This window comes from Eimeria maxima, genomic scaffold, assembly GCF_000499605.1.
Source record: "Eimeria maxima Weybridge genomic scaffold, Emw_scaff80, whole genome shotgun sequence".
Classification (NCBI taxonomy): domain Eukaryota; phylum Apicomplexa; class Conoidasida; order Eucoccidiorida; family Eimeriidae; genus Eimeria; species Eimeria maxima.
In genome coordinates this window covers 43999-57000 of record NW_013563984.1, presented here as the reverse complement: position 1 = coordinate 57000, position 13002 = coordinate 43999, and the positions used below count along the sequence as shown (strand labels likewise).

The 13002-nt window shown below is 54.7% G+C and overlaps 3 protein-coding genes across 3 annotated transcripts in view; all 3 read left to right on the top strand.

Moving 5' to 3' along the window:
- Positions 1 to 670: 670 nt before the first annotated feature.
- EMWEY_00011460 (zinc finger (CCCH type) protein, putative) lies at positions 671 to 3373 on the top strand (the record flags this gene model as incomplete). The annotated part of the gene is made up of 3 exons (XM_013478986.1): positions 671 to 781; positions 1861 to 2431; positions 2778 to 3373. The coding sequence occupies 3 exons, from the start codon at positions 671 to 673 to the stop codon at positions 3371 to 3373; spliced, it is 1278 nt and encodes a 425-aa protein (XP_013334440.1).
- A 1961-nt stretch (positions 3374 to 5334) lies between these two features.
- Positions 5335 to 7782, top strand: EMWEY_00011450 (hypothetical protein, conserved; the record flags this gene model as incomplete). Its single annotated transcript, XM_013478985.1, has 3 exons — positions 5335 to 5446; positions 5905 to 5992; positions 6462 to 7782. The coding sequence occupies 3 exons, from the start codon at positions 5335 to 5337 to the stop codon at positions 7780 to 7782; spliced, it is 1521 nt and encodes a 506-aa protein (XP_013334439.1).
- A 2476-nt stretch (positions 7783 to 10258) lies between these two features.
- EMWEY_00011440 (voltage gated chloride channel domain-containing protein, putative) overlaps positions 10259 to 13002 on the top strand; it is a gene marked incomplete at both ends in the record, with an annotated part of 5640 nt that continues 2896 nt past the window's right edge. The window contains 6 exons of the mRNA XM_013478984.1: positions 10259 to 10980; positions 11237 to 11427; positions 11622 to 11729; positions 11980 to 12465; positions 12658 to 12746; positions 12921 to 12990. Coding sequence (XP_013334438.1) covers positions 10259 to 10980; positions 11237 to 11427; positions 11622 to 11729; positions 11980 to 12465; positions 12658 to 12746; positions 12921 to 12990 — 1666 coding nt within the window. The remainder of the gene's footprint in view (positions 10981 to 11236; positions 11428 to 11621; positions 11730 to 11979; positions 12466 to 12657; positions 12747 to 12920; positions 12991 to 13002) is intronic.

The following is a 13002-nucleotide window of genomic DNA, read 5'->3' as shown; positions in this document are numbered from 1 at the left end:
CATAACTGTAGGAAGACTGTATACTACAGGAGGAGCGAATAATGGGCACATTACAGTTCGGCGAAGCGGTCAATCGTTGCGGACTTTCAGGCTAGGCGGTAGACCCTGATAGATCTCGATTACTCCAATGTAGCAAAAGGCTGAGTTTTTTGGCAAAGAGTGTGGGCGAATACCAATATAGGTGTCCCGGAGGAAGCGTATATGCGACTAATCAGTGGCATGAAACGCTCCATACAGCAGTGGGATGTCCTTTGCCTACGAGAGCCATCCCTGATCAACGACGCTCTGATATTTACGTGCGAACAAAATCGTCGATTGGGGCACTGCATGGCATGAAGTGCCTGGAATTTGCATTTGGAGTCGCGTGCAGGTTGTCTCCTGAGTGCCAAGTAATTGCTGAACAATTTTCCACAGGGTTTGCGCGTGCACCAAGGGTGGATTGGCAGTGTGATCGTTCGGGGTTGTCTTGCAGCACCGGCTGTAACAAGGTGGTTTGCAACATGGTAGAAGCAGGTGTGCTCTCCTCTAGTTTCCAGGTATCCTGGGTGCAGAGGCGCCAGGGGGGCTAGTGCGAAGAGGCGGAGGTCTTCAGTCAGTTGCAGCACACCTCGTTGCATGCAGGAGTAATTTTACAGATCAAAGAGATGTTGCGAACTTCTTTGAAGCCAAAATGCTTCAAATTTTTTTCCTGCAAAAGGAGCTTACCTCCCGCCTCAGTCTTCAGGAGCCCTGCGCACAACGGTCCAATCGCCTGCAGCTGCGGGAGAATAAGGTGCTTGATGTGAGTTACTACACTGCAACTATCCCTTCACCGCACATGCAAGCACAACAGCGCTTCCTCCGCCGAATGTTAATACTGTTGACCATTGTTGAAGGCCTCTACATGCATGCAGGCTGCTTGTTTGCAGCGTTGGATATGGTTGATTACTAAGAGAGAGTAAGGAATCGTGCTAAATTCGGGCACGCTTGCCAGCTTGAAACCGATTGTAGTACACTCCCATAATTGCAGGAAGACAACCGCGCATCCAAGCACAACCACACCATTTTGACGAGCACACTAGCGCCATATACAACTGGGACGTCTTGAGGTTGCACTTTGCTGGAAAGTAGCGATACCTATACCCAAGTATAAACAGCCCATACTGCAAGATTCCCGCCGGAAGGGCACACAAAAAAACCCCTGGAACCTCGCTGGATTTACAGTGTTAGGAACAAGAGGCACCTCTGTTTTTGTCAATAATGCGAACGAAGTTTGCCGGGGGGCCAAAATAATCATTTCTGCCTCCTGGCGCTGCGTTGCTTGCTACCCTCTGCCAATTGCGAGCACGCATGAGCAGCAACGGCACTGATAGTTCGGGAGGAATTGGACCATTTTCATAGACAAGGCTGGCTATGCAAATAGCTTTCTACTGTACTTTAATCTTAGGGTTGCCTTGCTACTTGTGGAGACCCTCTCCTGGATCTTGTGGTATGGAGGCTGCGGCGCTCGTGTCTACACCCGTTCCCCACACTTCAGCCCCATTTCTTCCCTTGCATGCAGGGTTTGCAGCGCATTTTATACGAATTCCCTCCATTATGTGCGAAATCGGCTCCCGCAGTCTCGGGACACCGAAATTTCTGTAGAAGCTGCACTCCGCGGAGTGTCTGATCCCTCCGTGGCGTTTTGCTGGTTTGGCCCGTGGACGTGGGCGTTCGTGCAAGGGCTGTTTTCTCTCGTTGCACAACGCTAAAAGCCTCGTTCTATTCTCCTCCTCCGTTTGTTATTCCTCTTTGGGAGGTCGCGGCGCATGACCACCAACCGGCGGAGCGCTGGAGGCCCGGTTTGAGATCTGGAGGGCGTGGGTGTGACCTTCTGTTCAGACTTTCCTCTTTTTAATGTCTTCTCCGCATGATGTTCCCGCAGCTCTCCCTTTGGGAGCATTGTTGCCGGGATCATCTGAAGGTGGGAACCTCGCCGGGTCCTCCTCAAGCATCTCAAGGCCCCTTGTTTCTCCCGCGTACCGGCCGGCGCTGCTCTTCTCGGCTACGACGAACGCCGACACAACGCGCCCCAGTTTGCTGAAGAGTTCTTTGGGCGATCGGCGTAGTGATGAGGCTGTTTCTCTGGCTTCGCACTCGACCGTTTCATCGGCGCCTTCTGCCGCTTTGGAGCTGTCTGCAGGTTCACCAGCCTTCACTGGAGACCTGAAGAGTCAGCTGCTGTCTCTGTCGCATCCGCTCCTCAGCTGTCTCCCTCTTGAACACACCATTGTGGCTGACAGACGCCGTGCGTTCCACAAGACACAGCTCTGCAGGCATCTTGCCTCAGGATACTGCCGCAACGGACTGAACTGCCCCTTCGCGCACTCCGAAGAAGAATTGCGGCCTCCGCCTCACCTCTCCAAGACAATGATGTGCCCTGCAATAAAAGCAGGCGAGATATGCCCAAGAAGTACGTCGTGCGCTCCTTGGAATGCAGCTACAGTAATTTGTGGACCTCGCGGACACAACGTACTTTAATGCCCTAGAAGTCCGCTGTGGTAATATATTCAAGTGCAGTAAATGCATGTAATTTTTATATTACTACCGTTTTGCCTTGGGGATCTTTCGCCGCTGCTCCAGCTTGTGTGATCTTCGTGGGGTTGTGGCAGCGACAGCAGCTACAGCGCTCCAACGGCGTGAATTGCACCCACTGTCACTGCATACTGTAGTCTGTTTTTCTATTGCGTGTACATGCACTCGTGCATGCTGCAAGTTGATGCGCGGGTGCTTCGGATTTATCTGGTGTTGTGCTGCAGTTCTGGAGGGGGGCAGCTGTACGTTTGCTCATAGTCGGCAGGAGTTGCGCCGAACTGCCAACCACTACAAGACAAACATGTGTCGTTCGTGGCTGTCGGGTAATTGTCTCAAAAATGAAAGGTGCACCCATGCACACGGCGAGGTGGAGCTTCTTCTGTATCGCCACCGGGCTCTGCAGCTGGGCCGCCGCGACTTCTTCGACGAGAGAGAGGCAGCAAGGACAGGAAATTTGTCGACTTGGAGCGGTAGACAGACTCCCAGGTGTCTCATCAACTCCGCAGGCACAGGCGAGAGGGCGCGTGGAGGGCTGATGAACGTGCATAACAAACAGCAGCAGCAACGGACGCAAAGTAGCACCATCTCGGCAGGAGGGCCCCCCCTAGGGGCGCTCTCACGCGGAGGGGCCGCAGGCACACGCCCTAGACAACGCGGCCGTAGCAGCAGCAAGCGCTCCATGCAGCAGCCTGAAAAACTCCCTATTGTGGAGTCTCCTTCGTCCCCAGGTGTACCTGCAGAGACGGCTATTCTGTTGCAGCTCGCTGCTCAGCTACAGGCCATGACTGTCTCGCAGACAAATGGAGAGGGGGCCCCTTAGAGCAGTAACAATTTTGTTTAACGCCAGAGGCGAAGATAACGGGGCTTCACACTTTCCGCGTGCTGTGTTTCGGCAGAAAGGACAAGACGCAGAGACAACAGCAAGTCCTGCAGCTCTTTGGTCCCCGTGGATCTGGGGGACTGCAACGGCGCCCTTCTCCCGGTTTCGTCTTCTTCTCTTCAAGATTTCAGTGTTTGTCCTCTTCGGCATATTTGAAATCGAGGGCGCTGTTTGGCTGCTCTCCGTTTTCTTCTCAGATGGTTTGAACCCATTTTGTCTCGGGTGTATGGACAGCTCGTGAGCCGACTTGGCTCTGCCTGCAGTAGGCACTTCAGTGATGTTCTCTGCTGTATTATTATGGGTATTATTATTATTCCGCGTACGCGGTTCGACCCCGTGCGGTCCCGCTGCCAGCGTCGGAGGCGTCTTCTCTGGGCGTTGTTTAGCTTTCATTTGTCAGGAGCCCGTTTCAGTTTGGTTGTCTTCTACTTGTTTTTGGCTGTTTGTTTGGTGTTTGCATGCGAAAGCTGCGAGATATCTCGGCTCCACTCGCTGCTCAGGTGTCTCAACGCTGTGGCCGCTGGGCGGCCCAGCGCAGACGTTAGAGAAGGAAAATGCGGATTTGGAGCGCAAGCGGCAGATGCGCGTCGGTTTGTCTAGTTAGGGTGTATGCACGCCCTCCAGCCTTTGTCGTGCTCCTGATTCCCGAAGGACTCCAGCTGTGTGTCCGCCCCCTTTATAGGTTTGCTCCCCTGCAAAAGTACACAAGACGGCGTCGCGTCGCCGAGCTCTTGTTGGTTTAGTTTGTTAAGTGCTTGTTTATTATTGCTGAAAGGGTGTCCCTGCAGAGGTATCATCCTTCTGGGGTTTGTTGACAATAAGCGGAAGAAAACACGCTGTTAGGTGTGCTTCCTCTGTTGCTTCTCTGCTCATCTTGTGCAGCAAGGCCCTCGCAGCACGGGCCATATGCATGCGAGGTTTCTTAATGGCTGGCGGGGCGACGGCCGCCCTTCCTTGTATTCCATATGTTTGCTTTTCTCCCTTTACTCGCTGAACAAGCCCCCAACACACACGCACCAATATGCGGAGAACAACAGCACAGCTGCACACGACGTGGGGCCCAGCTCAGCTGTTTGCCTTTTACCCTAAACAGATTTCGTCCCGTCTGCCAAATTGGGGCCAACTTGCACTTTCGGGCTTTCATGGCCCAGCTGTGCATGCATCAATTCAACTTATTCAGGACATAGTTCTATAGACAGATAGGTTCAGGACGTCCGTGTACCATCTGGGTGCTTGGCTGTAAGACACCTCGGTTCAGCTCCTCTCCTCTTTCCTATTAGCCTGTCTAGCTTGCTGCTCTACCTTCCTCCCCGGCTGGATAGACAACACCTGCTTGCAATGCACCGTCGTGCGTCGCATGGTACCTGTCAGACAGCGACCTTACAAGCAGCCTCGCCCCCATGTAACGGATTTATCCACAGTTTGCAGATGCAGTGGCTGAGACAGTCTCTAGAGAAATTCCCATTGTGCAAAGCAGCAGGCATCCACGGCGTGATGCTGACCTGCAAGGCCAGGTCGTTTCGCATTTGTTGTGAGTTTGTCGCTGCCCGTTCTCTGGAACGGCCCTCTGAAAACGCGAAATAATTGTTCGCCCCTGTGTAGATTTGCAAATCCTTATCTCACAAACCCTCGGTGCTCCACGCCCCAAGCCTCCGCAAGCACGCGAGAAAGTAAAAGCCCCCTCCGCAATCAGCCTATCTCCATATTTATCACGATTCTGAGCCGATGCTCCTCTGACTGCGCAATAAAGGCGCTCGGCCATATATTTTCGTCCACCCAATTTCCCTCGTACGCTGCCCCCGTCCAGAACTCGTCCAAACTTGCGTGGTGTGCCAACAATTTCTCTTCTGCTAGTAGCTGGGGTCGCTGTTCTTATTTCTACCTGCTTTATTTACTGCAACATGGTGCAGACCCCTAAGGGAGCTGAGAAAACTCGTTCGTCTTCTGTGGGGCTGCTCACTAAGGGCATGACCGAGCAGCAGATGCCTCGGCTAATACCTACTGGTGTTCGCGGTAACGCCCTAGAGCTATAATTCCTGTAGCAGGGGCAAACAAAATCCACTTATACCCCCAACAATACCTCGCTTTTACGTGAAAACCTGAAGAAAGCTACTCCCTGCCGCCGCGCAAGCTGAAGCTGCACCACCTGCTGACTCTGGCGGAAGCCGCTGCGGCGGGGTTTTCCGGTGTCTATACTGTGAGCACAGCAGTAACGAGGGTGGTGGCTTTACGTGTTTTCTTCACCTTCTTGTGGATTATTTATTAATTTGGGCAGAGAAAGGCGACTATTAAGTGAAGGGTCTCGGGAAAACGGCAGATCGAAGTGCCTGACTTCATTTCGGGTGTATGGACAGGGCGTCCGAGACGCCGCGGTGCTGAACTTGCAGGCCATGCGTTCCGTTGCTTAATATTATCCAAGAGGACGTAGCTGCAGCAGCCTCTTCTTTTCCTGCATTTCTTTCTGCCGGCAGCCCTCTTCACCGCTTCTTTCCCCTACCGGTTCCGCTGCAGCGGGCGGGCAGTGGTTCAGCTTCGCCTACCATCTATTCGTTTAAAACCGTGAGCTTTCTCGAACGTTTTCTCAGTCGCTTTCACTAAAATGGACCGGAATCCATGAGAAAGAGCGGCAGCACCACCGGCGGCGCCGTCCGCAGCTTCAGCTGCAGCAGCCGAAGTCGGATGCGCTGGCGCCTGTGCCTCCTTATCTCCCTTTCATAGCCACTTGCACACCGTCTAAACGTCGCTGATTTGTTGCATGCTTACCGCTCAACACCGTCCTGAGGTGATGAGCCGCAGCGGAAGCAGCATGAGCAGCATCTGGCGGTCGAAGGCTCTCCTGCTGCTGCTTTCTCGCGCTCATCTTTACTGCCTATCCAGCGTCTCTCTGTCTTGCTGTTGAGCGTCGCTCGAAGGAACTACCGTGGCAGAGATCTCTGCAGCACTGGGGTGGGGGGATTGGGGTTTGCCTGTGGTTTTGTTTCAGGAAGCTTGGAGGGGTGTTCGTTGACTGTTTTCTGCTGTCTCTCAGACCAGACCTCAAGGGAGCTTGCGGCATTTGCTGCATTGCAGCAGGCGTACAAAAGAGTAGCAGCAGTAGCGGTAGCATCAACAGCAGCGAAGTCGGGAACATGGACGTCCAAGCAAAGATTGGATGCTCGCTTGATGAGCTGATCAAGATGCAGCGGAGAGGCCCCAGGGGTTCCTCCCTGAACAGCCCCCAGAAGGGCGCAGCTCCACAGCGCACCAACAGGAGGGGCGGCCTGTTCAAGAAACCGGTGAAGCAACAGCAACAGCAGCAGCAGGTGAGATTTAGTCAGAGGCCGATGCAGCAGAACAAACACAACGCACGGCCACAGCAGCAGCAACAGGGCGCACTCGCCCGGGAGAAGCAGCAGCAGCAACAGAAGACTCGCACCCTCAGTGTGGAAGACAAGATTAACTTGCCTCTGGATGCCTTGATTGCCTCGCGGCGTCAGCAGGAGCGGCTACAGCAGCAGGCCAAGCGGCAGCAGCAGCAACAACAGCAGAGGCAGAAAGTGAGTACTCCTGCGTTGGTAAGGACAGGTGTCAGTGGCCGCAGAGGGGCATTCTTGGTCCCGCGAGTGGCACAGCGTCGAGGGCGGCTGAGCGCTGTTGCTGCTCGCCTGCCACCACGGAGCGCGGCTTCAAAGGCCCTTGCTATTGCTGGAAGGAGGACGGGAAAGGTCCGCACGCCTCACCAGCAGGCAGTGGAGACGCTGAAGTCAGCTGCTGCCTTCAAGACTGCGGCAGCGCGCCGCATCCGCGGCAGCAGCATGTACCCCGCAGCAGCTTTGAGGGGAGGGCGAGCTGTTGCCGCAGGAACCAGACGGCTTGCCAGCGGGGGGTTGCAGGTGAGGAGACAGCCTGCAGCTGCCTATGGAGGCGTGAGGGCGAATACGTCTCTGGCGCGGCGTCAGCAGTTCGGCAGTGCCGCAGCAGCAGCGGCTGCTGCCGCCGCTGCAGCAGCAGCAGCATCAGCAAGGGGCAGCACTGGCGGCACTGCCTACAAAGCTTACGGCTCCTCCTCTGCCGCCTTGAAACCCGAGTCTTTTGACAGGAGGAGGGCCCCTACAACGCTGAAAGAAGCAGCAGCGGCAGCAGCGGCGGCAGCTCCTCAGTCACCTCCATCGTTCTCTGCCGACCCGGATATGCTGCCGATTATCAAGATTCAAGCGAGCCTCGACACTGTCCCTGCCCCCTTACCGCAGCAGCGTGGCGCGCATGTTGCAATTCCTGCTGCAATGCAGCGGCAGGAGCAGCAGCAGCCCGTTAGGTCTGTGGGGGCTGCTGCCGACTACAGCACGTTGGGCAGCAGATTCGGCTACTGAGCACAGCACTGATACAGGTACTTGAGGTGCCTCCAGAACATCGCCTCCCTTGCAAAGTGCGAGACGGGGGCGAAGCAGAAAAAGGGATATTTGCTTCTCGGCTTGAACAGCATGCACGGCGTTTACACTGCAGCAGCTTCTGCAGAAGCGCACATTAACCGGTTGCTGCAGAAACAGCAACTCCGTCAGCGTAGGCGATTGAGGCAGCACGCGCTGCGTGGGCTACAACAGTAGATCACCTGTGGCTGCTGGTGCAGCAGCAGCGGCTGCATTCCTTCCAGTTGGTACTGTTGAATATTATTGAGATTTCTTGGCATTTGTTTGCGTCTCACGGCGCTGACTGTATGCTCGTAATTTCTTCGTGTCTTTGCCGCTGCTGCTGCGGCGCTGCCGCGCTCATAAGGCAGGTTGAGCTCCAGCTGGTAGCGGCTGCTTTAGTCAAAGTGTCGGCTCTTGAGGTGTACGTACAGCCGGCTCCTTCGACTGTTGCTGTTTTTCACTCAAACGCGAGCATTGCGTGAAGATTACGCTGTAAAGTCTGTTGTTTATGTAGTGTGGATAACCATGCAAGGGGACGCTTTTAATTGATGAGTCTGATGACGGGTTAGGTCCGTAGGTACCATATTGGCCGGTAGTACAGGAGCTTGTAAATGCCTCACTCTTTTTATATATACTGGCTATACGAATTCCCTGGCTGTGTCCGTACAGCTTGAACTGGGACGGTGTAATCGTCTTCGTCCTCCCCTGTTGGAAAGTACGATCGATTGAGCAGAAAGCACACTACGAATTGTGGCGCGTGTGAGCCAAGAAAGACCTGCATTTCACTCAACTGCAGTGAGGAGGACGTCTGCACCCTTAAGAGGCATGCGCACGCGAACTCAGCTGACTTGTAGAGAGGTGCAGTTAGCTGGCTGGCTTGTTCGCTGAGGCTACCTAGACAGGCCTGTTCCAGTGGGGAGTGCAGTCAACGGTTTGACTGACAGGGACATCCCTTAAGGGGCTCAGCAGCGCAGGCCAGCGTGGACAGAGGGGAAGTGCTTTGGCGAGTGACCCTTTCGGAGTTTCCCTCCAGTGTTGCTTGTGCGTACGCTCCAGCTTTGCCCTAAATTTCAGTCGCATGCAGTGCTGATTCCGCCGCAGCCCGCTGTGGTCCTCCGCTGACCAAGTCAAGTTTGCTCTCGTTGCGACAAAATTTCCTACAATGTGTTCTGTTAAAGCAGCTGGCATCCTCCCACAGTAGCTGAATTGCAGTCGTCCTGACTGGAGCGGCTCAACGGCCTGGAGATGCGGTAGGCGGCCTGCAATGAGTTGCAACGCTCATGGCAACTTGCAGTTGCCGGGGCAGGACGGTACTGCATGCAAGCACAAACAAACCTTATTTGATGTATGCATTAAAGCGGTGGACGATTGCCAAAGTCTTCTGCTTGGTTGCCTGTCGCATACTAAGAGGAAAAAGGCTCATATGCCAGCTTCCGCAGTACATACCAGTATCGGAGGGACTCTGCTGCTTGGTTGCTAGGTCTGCGTGCGCAGACAAACAAAACAATGGGAAGATGGATTTCCCCGGGAACTACAATAATATTGTGCAGAACAAACCCAAGGGGTCTAGCTCCGCTGTGCCGGCGGGTGGAGATACATAAACTTGATATGCGACTATGTGATTCGGCGTTGCCTGTACACCTGAGGGACTGCCTATATACCTCAAAAGATACAAAAGTTTTGCGATAGACTAGCTTTTTTTTCGCATGCGTGACATATTCTATAAATCCGGGGGTTCGTTAGGCGCGCTGTACCTAAAGCCAATACCGCAACAGTGACCTCAAGACACCGGAGCAGCAGCAGGATCCCCCTACTGGGAAGCAGCTTCTGATCCAAAGCAAACTTCCAAAAAGAGGGAGCTATATGCCAATTCATTCTCACGAAGACGAAGAAGACATATGCTAGTAGAACGGAAGGCACAGCATCGCAGGGCCATGTCTGCTGCCTCGGCTGGTGCTATTATTGCTGCTGTTGCTGTGGTTGTTGCTGCTATTGCTGTAGACACTCGCCTCATACCATGAGCGTTCAAGCTTGTGAGCATTAATTTGCTGTAGAAAACGCCAGGGAGGGTGGAGCGCCAGGCAAGGGGACGCCAGCAACCCCAGGGCCGCCGCAGCAGCGGCAGCACACGTAGTGGAGAAAGCCCTGATATGACAAAGACGCAGATATCAAAAGGATCAGTTCCGAGCACCCGTATCAGCGGCTTTGCCCCCTCCATTCCACGGGGAGCACCAGCAGGAGCAGCCTCCGCCGCCGCAACACTGGCGAGAACCGCAGCAGCAGGACCAGCAGTAGTTCTGCATTCTTTAATGTATCTTCTGCTCTGCATCAGCATTTGAACTAGGAGGTTGGCCGCTACCCTGTTAGGTGGTGCCGCCGCTAGTTCCCCTGTTGCAGCAGCTGCAGCTGCAGCAGCACCGGCAGCATAAACGGCAGCATGGGGGACAATGAAGATTCATTTGCTTTGCTGCAGCGGAAAAATGCTGCACTGCAGGAGCAGAGGAGAGCTGTTGCAAGCTCAGCAGCAGCGGCAGCAACGGAAGACACAGCAGCTTTCTCCCTGCTGTTAGACGCTGAGGTCCTAAAGCAGCCTTCGAATCCGGCTGCACAGCAGCAGCAGCCAGGGGTACACCCGAATGAAGAATGCGGACTGCTGCAGCTAAAGCACACGGAACAGCAGCGTCCTTCGCGTTTGCTGCTGCATTCCTGTATCTTGCCTACAGCTAGGGCGAAGGTAGACGCTTCAGCGGAACCGCAACACGAGCAGCCCTTCCAGCAGCCAGAACAAGAACACCAGCACCAGCACGCAGACTCCTGGGATCAAGAACCATCTCCTTGGTATCCATTTAATAACAGCAGCATCAACAACGGTTGGCAGCAGCAGCATCCGCGCGGCCCTCAGCAGGCGCTGCGGCTACTGCTGAGTTGCCTCGCAGCTTCCCCCGGCTTCCTTCTGCAGCAGCTTCTGCACCACTTGGTATTCCTGGTGCAGTTGCTGAAGCTTGCTGTTGGACAAGCGGCAAAGCTGGAAATATGGATCCTTGCTGCAGCAACAGGTATTGCGACGGCTGCAGCTGCGGTATACATACAGCTAAGCTCGGAGGTCATAGCTGACTTTCGCGGCGGTCTTTGCCGCGATTCTGCCTTCAAATCTCAGACGTAAGCGGCAAATCAAGCTACGTGTGGTGTACAGAAACCACCGCGAAAACACATACGGAGAGGCCACTAAACACAAAACCTCTCGATATACGACGCAATTGGGGGTTTGCAGTGTATATTTAGATATCATTGTCCGCTTTGGATTCCTCTTGTACCACTGCTGACTCGCCTATGCTTACTGTGGTCCACTTTATTGCTTCAGTTGCTTTGTTTGTTGCTGCTGCTGCTACTCTTGGTGCTACTTGTGTCTTCGAAGGATGTGCCTGGCTGGTGTGCCTAAGGGGTTTGCGGGGGAAAGCCCTTGGCACTCTTGGGCTTCCTTGTTCGGGGCTGAGGGTGTTGCAGCCGATATTGTGAACTTCTGCGGCTTTTTCACGGTCTCCGTCGCTACAGCTACTGCAGCAGCCGCGGCCGTGTGTGCGTTCGCCCCACAAGCGGCAGGATCCGGTGGGGCAGCGGGCTAGGGTTTACGGTTTACGGTTTGGGGTTAGGGTTGGGGGTTTGGGGCTGAGGCGTGCGGGGGATGTTGCGCGGCTGCCCCGTCGTCCTCCTTCTTCTGGAGTGTATGCACACTTGTATGCGTTCTCTACTAAGTTTTCGTACGGTGTTGTCTCCCGCGCTTGCTACTGGAACCTTTGCAGCGTACCTGCTCAGTCTGGTCTTTTGCTTGTTGGTTTTTCTGTCTGCTGTTTTGTCTCGTACTGAGCCTTCTGTCCCTGCTTCGCCCCTGGAGGGTCCTGATCCCTTGGGTATGCCTCTTGGTGGCTGCTTTATGGTGCTGTTCTGGCTATTGCTTTCTTTCTCGTGTGTCTGTATCCTGAGCTAGCCTGTTGCAGTCCTCAAGCCGTGAGGGTTTTCGTGTTGGTGCGTCTTCTTTTCAGCTTGTCCTATGGGGTTTACTTGTTGTGTATTCTATTTGCTCTTTGCCGTGTATACCCCATGCCTTGCGGTTGCGTCCGTTTGTTGCTGCTGACTGCTGCCGGATGCTGCTTGCGGCAGGTATTGCAGACGCGAAGGTGTTTATGAGCGGCCTTCGAGACAGTAGCTTTCTCTCTCCTCGTGTATTGACGGTGAAGCTACTGACTCTGTCATTGGCAGTGGGAAGCGGCCTTTCGCTGGGTAAGGAGGGGCCCATGGTGCACATCAGCTGTTGCTTGGGTTTTCTGCTGCTCTCCGCCGCGCGCCGCGCCGCCGTTGCCTTACCTGGGGTGTACAAGCACCTTAAACAACGCGCTGCAGCCTTCGCCGCCGCAGTTGCTCTCCGGCTGTCTGCCGCCAGCCATCGCTCCGTGGCAGCGCCGTGTTTTCCCCCACCGGCCGCACAAGAAGCGGCTGATGTTGCAGAGGCAGCAGCAACAGTAGGAGCAACTCCAAAGCTTCACCCGCTGTCTGTACACCACAGACGCCGTCTTCAAGGAACCGCCATAAAATCCCGGGACAACGATGAACCCCTCAACGCCATTCTGCTGGCAGCCTGCGCAGCCGGTGGGTCTCCGGAGCATCGATGCACATAGACAACAAACTCCCGATGGGCTAGTCATGCTGAATATGCTCCAAAACTAGAGAGAGTTGAGCTCTGGGGCTGAAACTTTGGAATCCCGAGGCAACGTTTTAGGGCCGAAGTGACCCTTAGCAGCCAGAATGTAGGGTTGTAGGCGTGGGTTCTTGTCTCGGCAGGCGTCGGGTGCGCGTTTTCCGCACCGATAGGGGGCGTTTTGTTTGCATTTGAGGAGATGGGAGGTGGCCTTGGCGGCATTCATCTTCCTGTCAACAAGCAGTCTTTCGGAGCCCAGAAGACCCTCTGGCTCTGCTGTTGCTGCTGCGTGGCTGCAGCAATTGCGATGCATGCGTTTGGTAGCCTAGACCCTATGGCGGCGCCCACGCTGTTTCAGTCTACGCGCTATACTTTGTGAGGATTGTCTTCTGCATTATGGTTTAAGGCTGAAAAAGAACCAGCAGGAGCAGCAGCAGCAATGGCGTTGGCGGCGGTGTTGTTTAAGGTTATACATGGTGGGGGGGGCC